The sequence below is a fragment of the Cynocephalus volans genome, chromosome 1 (assembly GCF_027409185.1).
Source record: "Cynocephalus volans isolate mCynVol1 chromosome 1, mCynVol1.pri, whole genome shotgun sequence".
In the NCBI taxonomy this organism is placed as follows: domain Eukaryota; kingdom Metazoa; phylum Chordata; class Mammalia; order Dermoptera; family Cynocephalidae; genus Cynocephalus; species Cynocephalus volans.
This window is the reverse complement of record NC_084460.1, coordinates 199,623,241-199,634,235: the sequence shown is the minus strand read 5'-3', so window position 1 is coordinate 199,634,235 and position 10,995 is coordinate 199,623,241. Positions and strand designations below refer to the sequence as shown.

The following is a 10,995-nucleotide window of genomic DNA, read 5'->3' as shown; positions in this document are numbered from 1 at the left end:
CGTTTTGATCAGGAGGAAAGCACAGAACCAAATTTCTGGCTTAACTTTGGAATCTATGTAGGACTTGGTCATCTACTTATATGTGTATAAATGTTTCTAGCTAGTCTATAATTTGAGATCTTATTTACGTTTTCCCTAGTATTTTATGTTCTACTCATATCTGACTATCTTGTTCAGCTTATTTCCTACAGCCACCTCAAGTCCTCTGTGAACTAAGGCAGGGAAGAAAGAAAGAAACAGATAACTGGAGGAAGTGGAGCAGGTACGCATGTAGCTACCAATCAAGTGGAGTTCTCAGTCATCCATCATTGTCTTTTAAGGGCTAGAGCTCAAGCTCGGATCTACTGGGAATTTTCCCTTCTTGGCTAAAAAACAAGTGATGTTAATAATATTCTCCCCTTACCTTCATGAAATGCACATTCAGGGACAAATTTTAAGTGCACTGTTTATTGAGCATCCACCATGTGCAGCTGTTGTACTAGGTTTTATATACAAATGCTCATTTAATCCTGTATCTACAAGGTAGGAATTGTCCTCATTTAACTTCACTCCAAGAGGGTAAGTAGCTTGTCAATGGTTACACAGTGAGTACATGGCAGAACAGGTATTTGGACTCAAGTCTGCTTGTATCTAAACATGAGAAAGGTAAAGAGAACTCAATAGAAATCTGACTAAACTCCTTGTTTCAACTTTGGCTTGTGTTTTACAGCATGAGACCTGCATGTACCCTTGCAGACTGCACCTGATGTAGCAGATCTTCTTGTATTATTCTAGTTGGATTCCAGGAAGAAGGCTTAGACAAAGAGAGTCTAGGTATTATCGTGTGGGCACCTACAGAATTTTTTGGTTTACTCTTGTTATTAGATAGGATGGTCTTATCATTGTTTATTTGGCCTGGGATTTGACTTAATCTAGTATAATTATGGGAGCATCCCAGGTAGAAGGAATTGCATTTGTTTAGAGTCTTTTCTTAAAAGAAAGCTGTTTGCTTGCTAATTTGGTGGCAACTTCTGCACCTTTCAGACTTGAACCTTCCAGCTACTAAGGCCTTCCCCAACCACTCACTATAATCATGAAATGCTGAATTTCTGAAAGATTGGTCAATGATTGCTTTACGTAAGAATGGACTTGTGATTCCTTTTAACTCAGGGTATAAGATATATAAGCTGACTAAAAAAAAAAAAATCTGAATTGCAATTAACATCCCAGGAAGAACCTTGAAAAGTGTTAATGTCTCTGTTCTGTTTCAAATCACTTTGCCTACAGAACATTACTAAGATGGAGTTGGGAGGCTGTAAGAAAAATTCTTCTCTTCCTTGTCTGGATTTATTTAATAAGATGTCACTAAAATGTCTTAGTGTCAGAACCCAATTCCACAAAATTCCAGGCCCACAGGATGGATATGGCTAAGCTAATAAGCTTTATTTTATAAATTTGGTCATGTATAACAAAGTATGCTACTTTTCTCCCCTTTAACATGGCCTCCATGTTTCTTCAGGGGTGTCGGGAGGGAATTTGGATTCTTATCATAATTGTTGTCCTCCGTGAGCATCTATTCTGTATGTGAGTACAGAATAGATCTGCAGAAGCCTGATCTTCTGGGTGGTGTAGAGAGGTATCTTTTAAATTCCAGGTCACAACCTATCATGAAATCAATTTGGTGGTTGTTTCAGTTAGCTATGTTCTCAATAATTATATGCAATTACTACAAAATCTTGGTGGTATATAGAAATAAGCCTTTATTTCTTGCTCATATGCCTGTAAGTTAGCTGGGATTTCGCTGAGCTAGGCTTGGCTCTTCTGGGCTTGACTTCAAGCTGTAGATCAGGTCTAGGTCTACTCCATGTGTCCCTCATCCCCTCTTGGGCTAGGAGAATAAGCTGTTCTCAAGGGAGAAGGACAAGAGAGTAAACTCAACCATACAAACACAATTTCAAGACTCATGTCAAGTCTGCCAACAACCCATAGGACAAGCAAAATCCCAAAGTCAAAGGGTGGGGAAAGACATTCCTCCCACCATGACAAAAGTGTCTGTGATGGTGGAATGAAGAATGAAAACCAATAATTCAATACTCAGCATTTTTAAAAAGTAGAACAGAAAAAAAATCAGAGTGTAGTATTGAAAGTTTAAGTTTTGTCTTGTAAAACTTTTGTTTCACTTGTATTTCATCTAGATTATTACAGTGGTTTTCCTGCTTCTGCCCTGGCCTTCTTGCAGTCTGTAGTCAACAAAGTCTCCAGGGGACAGACAGCATGTTAAAACAAAGTCAGATCACATCGCTTTTCTTTTCGAAACCCTCCAATGGCTTCCCACACAAGTCCCTTAATATTCCTCAAACTCACCTGTTGGGTGTGCTCCTACCTCAGGGACTTTATAACTTGCTATTCCCTCTGCCTGGAATTTTCTTCACACAGGTATCTATACGATGCACTCCCTCTAGTCAGTGAGTGAGGCCTGCCCTAACTTCTCAATATAAAATTGCAACCACCACCAAACCAGACACTCCTGATACTTCTTTGCTTTAATCAGCATGTTGAGGCAACATGTGATATAATTTACATATTTATCTTGTTTGTATGTTTTCTCCACTGGAAAGTAGCTCTAGCAAGGCAAGTTCTTCTGTCTGCTTTGTTCACTGCTGTATTCCCAGGGCCTGACTGACACATAATAGAAACTCAAATATTTGTTGGTTGCATGCACAAGTTAACAGGGATTTGTTTTTTCTCATGGAACAAGCATATGGAGGCAAGTGCTCCACAGGTTAGTTCAGAAGATCTTCGTGACTTCAGGGAGCCAGGCTCTTTCTATCTTTTCACTCTGCCAACTTCCATGTGTTGGGATTCTTTCGTCATGGTCTCAAGATGGCTGAAGTTGCTTAAACCTTGTCCTTCCTTGACAACTTGAAAAAATAGGAAGGGAAGGCAGAAGCTCTTCTAGTGTTTCTTTCATTGATTATCAGTAGGAAAATTTCCAGGAATCCTTAGCAGTCTTCACCCTACTATCTGTAAATGGGTCAGACATCCATCTGTAAACCAACTTTTGGCAAACAGAAGTGAGATTCTCATGACTATTTTAGAACAGCTGTCATGATTCCTCTCCTGGGGCTGGACACATTGCCAGCCCAGAGCTGGACAAAATCAGAGTTCTCCTGATAAGGAAAGAGGAGTGGGGTAGGATCACCCATAGCAGGTTTCCACACAAGATGGGCATGGCTTCTAAACGATGTTAACAGCTCCCCTTGGACCGCGGCTCAGAAGTACCATCTCCATATCTTGCACCCCAAAAATCAGAGAAACCAGGCTTGCACTGTGATTCTCAAGAGATGCAGGCAACCCTGCAGCTGCCCCAGTCTGCTGCCAGGGCTGAGCCATTCCATTCCCCTCTGTCCCCCTCCCTGCAGCCCAACACACTCATACAGTGAGAGCAGAACCAGCCTCTCAGTGCTTTGTCACCTCAAAGCTGTTCCACCAGAAGAGAACAGCCCCTGTCACACTGCCTATTGTCCATGAGAACTGAAAAAAGGAGAGTTTAACTACCTTTTTTTTTTTTTCTTTTTTGTGACCGGCAAGGGGATCGCAACCCTTGGCTTGGTGTCGCCTGCACCGCGCTCAGCCTGTGAGCACACTGGCCATCCCTATATAGGATCCGAACCTGCGGCGGGAGCACTGCTGTGCTCCCAGTGCCACACTCTCCCGAGTGAGCCACGGGGTCGGCCCGAGAGTTTAACTACTTTTGACTCAAGGGTTTTATCTTCCTTAAGAAAGCAGATTTACTGAACCAGAATCTTCTTCCACCTTGGGTCTTTTTCTTTTTTTTCTTTAGAAAAGTAAACCAAATTAAAATTTAAAAACTATTTATTTTTGAATAGATAATACATGTACATGGTACAAAATTCAAAGGTACAAAAGGTATACAGTGAAAAGTAATTCCCACCACTGTTCCCAGAGGCAACCAAGACCGCCAGGATGATGTGCGTCCTCCCAGAGATTTTCTAGGCATATGCAAGCAGACATGTGTGACAGACATTTATCTGTGTGTATACATATTATATACATATGTATACACACACACACATATGCACACACACACGCACACATCTACAGACACATTTTTCTTCATCCCTTGTCTCTTTTTTAAAACAAACACTAGTATACTATGAGCTTTTTTTTTTTCCCCCCATGTAACCATACATCTTGGGGATCATTCCACGGCTGTACACACAGAGCAGCTCCATTCTTTTAAATGCCTGCAAAACATTTCATTGTATGGACTGGCATAATTTAGCCTGATATTGGTGGTACTTTCCAACTTTTTGCTATTACAAACAATGTGTCAATAAAAATCCTTGTACACAGGCAAAATTCTCAGAAGTAGCACTGTTGGTTCAGAAGGTTTGTGCATTCGCACTTTTGACAGATACTGTCCCACTGCCTTCCATGAATGTTGTACAATTCACACCTCTGCCAACACCGTAACTGAGTGCTTCTTCCCACAGCCTTGCAATGTTGCCCTACTTCTTGGTTTCACATGGCTGAGACATTTCTACCTGTTAAATTACCTTTAGATTCATGACACATTTTGAGCCAAAACACACTCATGATCTTATCTTTGACATTAGTGTGCTCCCTTTCTCTCACTCTTTTTTTCCTTATATAGGGAGAAAAAACATCTGTAAAAGGTTTGAAACCTCTGACACCTTTTTTTATCCCAACCTTCAAGGTGAGAGTATAACAAATGCATTTATATGTCTTATAACTAAGACAGATCCTCTAATGTTGCTGAATAGAACTGTTAACCTGTTCTCAAACTAAGTATAAATTAGAGGAAAGGTTAAATCTAAATTTTGATAATACCGGGATGCCAAGTTGCAAAATGGCAAAGCCATTTTATCCAGCTAGCATTTCCTGATCATCTAACTTGAGCCAGATGCTGGGGAGACTGTAATAAGACAGGTAAGGCCCCCACTTCTGTTGCTGTTACATTTCAGAAGGGAGGGCAGGCAACAAACCTCTCAAGGAACTAAGAGAGATTCACAATGACATGTGCCATCCATACAGACAGCAGGGGAAGGACAGAACATGTTTGGAGCTGGCAGACGACATTAAATGAGGTTGCAAGTGTATTAAGTGGTCAGGGAGAGCCACTGCCCAAGATTTTGGAGGGGACAGCAGGGCAATGGCTATGGCACATCTGAGGAACTGACATAAGGCTGATGTGGAGAAACCGCACTATTCCCATGTTGTCAGATATGCTGCAGACCAGGTATTATATCCCTAATATTTTTACACAACATACAAGTATTTATTGTGAGAAGAGGGGACACTCTTATTACATTACTTTTACGTAGCACTTTCAGCCTATCACCATGTGCTGTAAGAAGGAATGCCCTGGACTGGGTGAAAAGGACCAGAGAAGGCATGGAGGATTCTCAAGATGCATCAAACAAGGCACTTCCCCTGGTAATGCCCAACCACAGGGACAGACAACTGGCTCTTCACTGTACTGTTCTGTGTTAAGATGTTCTTTTACCTTGAGGCCTACACTGGCCGTGAATAAATCATAGAGCGCTTCCTTAAAGTGTTCTTCCACATAGCATGTTTCATTCCAACTCTCTGCATTTCAGAAAAAGGGACTAAGGCTCAGCCAAAGTATCTGTCCAAAGTTACTGCTAGATTGCTTAGTTCCCTCTTAAACTGATCATCAGTCACCTACAGAGTGGGTAAGACAAGACTGTCCCAAGGCAGTAGAAATCCAGGCAGCATAGGTTACAGGCCACTGCTCACTGTCCAAAATACCCTTTCAGGCAGGTCTGCTTTGGTCACTACAGACATGACTGGGGTCTGTCAATGCTATAACCCTGAGGTCATGGGAATGGCACTTTGTGAGGTAGGAAGAGGGCTGCTGAAGGCTTTCCCCATCCTCTGCTCAAGGTTTCAGGAGGTCCCATGGGCTACAGTGTTGTTGGGGACACTTCCCCATGAACTCATGCTTGACAGACTTGGAATTTGCCATCTCTGTTAAAACACACCCCTCATGTGTGACTTTGGCAACTGTCCTCTGACACTCCATATCTCCAGGTGGTACCAATTCACTCCAGTCTTCCAGGAGAGACTGAACGCAGGCCAAGGATAATGACAACAAATGTCCCAGGTGTCTCCCCTGATACCTCATGATAACATAGTCTTGTCCTGCTCACAGCAGCTCTGATTTTGGTTTGAACCAGAGTCACCCCATGGAAGGGAAGAAGGGGAGCCCCAACCCAAGGCTCTGAGAATCCAGGGCACCCAGCAACCAGCCTGGCATAGTCTGTGCTGTCAGCAAGCTCACTGCTCTGACTGGGAGGAAGAACTTTCGGCTTCCTAGGAAAAGTGGATTCCTCCTGAGGTGCACATTGAAAAAAGTAACTTATGGATGTTTCCCCTTCCTTTTAACTCTGGAAAAGCCTGTGGGCTTAGAACACAATGCTTTACTATGTCTAGGCACATAAAAGATGTGGCCTGGGAGGACTCCCTCCTCAATCCCTGGGGGCTTCCAAAATGATCAGGGGCCTTGGGGCATCTTCTTGGCTTATAAGTCTTGACTGTCAAGCCCACATAATGTTCTAATCACTCACAAAGGCACTAACCACATGCAAGTTGTTTGTGTCAAACATGGAACCCTCAAGACTTTTGCAGTATAACTCAAAGTGTGTTAAGCAACGGAAACTAATTTATCATTTGTATTAGACTTTGTGTATTAAAAAAAGGAAAAAGATGTCTACTGACACTTCTTCTACACCAAAACCAAACTCTTGAGAAACACAGACCAAAATAAATGCCTCCATTTTCAAAAATTATTATTGGTTGATTTCAATTAGTCATGCCTTACTTTCCCCATCAACACAGAGAGGTAACCCCAGAACGTCACCAGCTCCTGCCTCCCTACCACCTTTGAACAAATATTCAAATAATCTCCAAACTGCTCACAAAGTTCAGTTAGCCAGGGGTGGGACTATGAGGTTCTTAACAAGGTAACGAAGATGTTTCCCTAAACATCTTCCCTCTGTCCTCTAAACACCACTTGCTCTTTTGCAATTACTTGTTTCAACTTTACTGAGCTCTATCAAAATCCCCATACTACCACAGTCCTGGGACCAGCAAGGGGGAGCTGCACATGGCCCAGGAAGTACACCCAGCACCTGGGAGTGCCGTTCAGACACTGATGCCTCTGCCCAGTTCATCACACAGGCCTCGCTGGTCTTGGCATAGAAACCAATAGCTGTCATTAACTTAACAATAGGATTTTTTTTTTTAAGTCTGTATATGTCAGCCCTGCTTAATCACATACATTTGAGAGCTAAAAATGAACATGATGTTTCTGTGACTGTGCTGAGTGCCCAATTTGCCTGACATGTTTAAGCTTTTATATGTTATGGTCCAAAGCTGCTGACTGGTATTTGTGCAAGGCGCATGCAGAATGCAGCACAAACCTCACACCAGGGTTTACTGAACATGACTGAATTGCTAGACTCCTGAGGGCCAGAGCAGAAGGATATCCATGTTTGGTTTGAATGGCTCTTTCCAGAGGCTAAAGATGACTCCTCTGCTGCCCTTTGAGGCCCTCCATAGGCTGGTCCAGTCCATTTTTGCAGATTTGTCTGTACAGCCTCCTGCAGAGACCAGCTTGTCCCTCCTCTCCCATGTGTGCCTTGTAGTTTCCTGCACCTTCTTGAGTTTTTAATCATGTGTATCTTCTAAAACAGCTTTCCCACCTATCTCTACCTATTAACATCCTATTCCCCTTTCTAGGCCAAATGCTGCCTCCTCCATGAAGTCTCCCTGGATCTCTGCACACCCCACTGTGCTTCCTCCTGATGCCCTGTGGTACCTACTCATTGTCTTTCTGCCTGCCCTGACTGCAGCAAGTGGTGTGTGTGTCTCTCTTGTTGAGACCGTAATCTGCTCTGCTCATGAAATGTGCCCTCAATGAAGGGGATACACAAACCCATCCACATGTTTGCTGTGACTCAAATGACAACTGGGGCATGGAAAGATATAATTCTTATTGAATCGTCCTCAATATGAGGCCCATTTTCAATTTTTTTTTTCTTTTTTGATGACATAAACTTAAGTGGTGTATAAAGATTAAGCCAATGACACTGAGGTTTTATCCTAATTGTTATGTATGCCATCCAAGCCTGCTGGTCGGCACCTCAAGGAGACAGGAACAAAAGGCACCATGGGCAGGTTAAAGGCCCAAGTGGCCAACACCCACATGGACTGATCATTCAGCTAAAAGCCTTGTTAATGAAAAAAATCTCAGATAGCCAAGCTCTGGGGTCAAGTGGGCTATACCTGCTCCCTGAACTACTTGCTGGATCCTGAGGAGTAGGGACTGTGCTTTACACTTCTTTGGATCTCCCTCCATGCTTACTTGTCAGTGGTTGTTCAATTGATACTTGCTGAACAAAAGAATTCTTCTTTATTCAGAGAGTCCTTACAAATACAGGTACTTTCATGAGTGCAATGTTACTGGAGAAATAAAAGTTGGATGGACACAGAGAACAAGTACTGCCCACATTTCTTCATAGGGTGATGAGTGTTATCCAAGCCACAGTGTTTACACTGTCTGATTCCATCAACAGCCAACACAGAGATGAAATGAAAGCAAAGAGGAGAAAGAAAACATCCAGGGTGTTGAAATCATTACACCTGAATCTCTCTACTGGTGCTTTCAAAACCATTTCATGATCTTGTAGTTGATATATGGCATTAAAAAAAAAAAAAAAATCAAGGACATACGATGATCATTGGGAACACTCAGGAGGCCTTGGCTTTCACCTTGGACAGCAGCACTTCGTTCTTGCGGCCCTCCTGGAGGAAAGCAGAAAGAGTGAGTGTAGAGAGATGTGGTGACTACATTAGCATCACGCGAAGCCCAGAGGTCTCACCATCCTTCCTCCAGTGCCATGGGAGACACCTTCTGACCAACTAAACTGGTCTCTCTGCATGCTGCCACCATCATGGTGATACTTCCTGGTGGCCTATTGACTTCATTGCCAATATAGCTATAACGATGCTCAGTTTCTGGGCTTTCAGACTGAGAACAGGACAACAGGATTAGGTATTGCAATTCCAAAAGACTTCATGAAGTTTCTAAACTCTTCAAGGAGAGAGAAGCAGAAAGCAGACACTCTGCCAGTCTTGGCTGACCACAGTGAGGAAAGGAGAAGGGCCTTAGAGACAGCAGCCTAAGGAGTGATAAAAGGCAGCCCTAGTTTACATAGCAGGCAAAACACTAGAGAAGTTCTTACTCTCACAACAGTGAATGCCAAGAATATCCTTAGCCTTAAGAGAGTCATATAGTCAAATAGGATGAGGAGTGAGCTAAATAAGGCATGTGCCAAGGAATATTTGAGGGAGGTCAACAGCCCCACACCCTGCCCGTGGAATCTGATGTCCAATGGCATGAGTCACCTCTGCATCATATTATATTCCCTTTGCGCTTCTTCAAAAGCTTCTTGCTGCACCCTCCTTCCCCCACTCTCACTGGCCTTGATAACTCAGGACACCTCCGTCTGCTAGCAAATCTCCAGCAATTCCCACCCCTTCCCTGGGCCAGGTCACAAGGAGCTCTGCTTCTAAACTGAGAGGTAAAAGTGGTAATGGGAAGGGCCTAGAGAAGAAGAGCTTACAGGGCTCAGGCTTGGCAGAGGTCACGGCTCCAGCAGCCGTGCTTTGTTGGAGATCCATTTAGTGTGCAAGTAAAACTTTCCTTCACCTCTAAACTCTCTGTATCCAAGACCCCCAAAGTCAATTTTTCCATCTCTGGAGGCCCTCTGCTCTCTCTGGCAGTGCTGCGGCAGCATGGCTGCAAAGACCTTGGTTTTATTAAGATGAATTCTGGTTCATCTACAGAATTTAGACTTGTCTTCCACTTGGAGAGCTGGAGAATAGCTAGGCTCTTGGGTCAAGAGTAAGGATGGAGTCTTCAGTTAGACTGTCAGAAACAAGGTGCTCTGACACTTCCTGAGCACATTTGGGGTGGGGGAGCAGTTAATTTTTCCTGGGGGTGGGAAGAGAAATAAGGTGATGTTGGGTTACATTTGCTCTACTAGAAACATTAAGAAGAAAGTTTTCCTTTTTAAAATAAATTGAGATTTTTTTAGGGAAAAATACCTCCAGTTTAAAAAAAAAAAAGTGTAGAGAGGAAGAGATGAAACAAGAACAGGCAGATATACTATTACATTGTTATACTACTCTCTTCTTGCATATTTTTGGAAATTTCCGTAATAAAAATATAAAACTATAAATAAGTTAGTTTGAATTATCACTCTACCTCACCTTTTAAATGAGGCAAAAACAACCTGGAAGCATCAAAACCCTCCTGCTGTAAAAAGTCCCCAATCACAGGTAATTCTGTGTATCACACACCACACTGAGATGATGTTTGAATTTTTCAGTAAAGATATCCTACACTGTCACCTGGTGTGTGTGAGCATTGATTAAACTTCATGCATTCTACTAGAAGCCTTTTGGGAGACTATAGAATGATACTGTCTGTCTCTTCAAAGCAAATATAAAAAAGGTCCTCTCGGTATTTCTTTCTAGAAGAAAAGGGAAAATGTCTCATTGCCTCTGTCTCTTTCCTGCTGAAGACTATATCCAGCACACTGTGAGCCAGATACAGTACATACCAGTGAGCGCAGTTCACACAAGATTTTGTACCCAAAGCCAGCTTCATAAAAATGTAGGCATTGCATTCACCAGTGCTAAGTTAGAATTTAAATCTTAGTTTCACAGCCTTGTGAAAAATTGTGGTTTAGATATAATTAATTAATATGATGCTGCAATTAAGGTGATTTCAGAGTATGTGTTGTTTCCTGGCAGACTTATAATTAACAAACTCTCCTAGGGTGATGCAGTCAATGGGACTTTCGAAAAAACCCAATGTCTCCAATCAAAAAGGTTCTGACACCAGAGGCGGCTAGGAATTGGATGAGAGCACAACCTGGC

The 10,995-nt window shown here is 42.6% G+C and overlaps 1 protein-coding gene across 3 annotated transcripts in view; it reads right to left on the bottom strand.

Moving 5' to 3' along the window:
• Nucleotides 1–3,837: 3,837 nt before the first annotated feature.
• CCDC93 (coiled-coil domain containing 93) overlaps nucleotides 3,838–10,995 on the bottom strand; it is a 100,140-nt gene continuing 92,982 nt past the window's right edge. For all 3 annotated transcript variants that reach the window (XM_063100484.1, XM_063100501.1, XM_063100494.1), the window contains one exon: nucleotides 3,838–8,853. In XM_063100484.1, coding sequence (XP_062956554.1) covers nucleotides 8,800–8,853 — 54 coding nt within the window. In that variant the 3' untranslated portion in view covers nucleotides 3,838–8,799. The remainder of the gene's footprint in view (nucleotides 8,854–10,995) is intronic.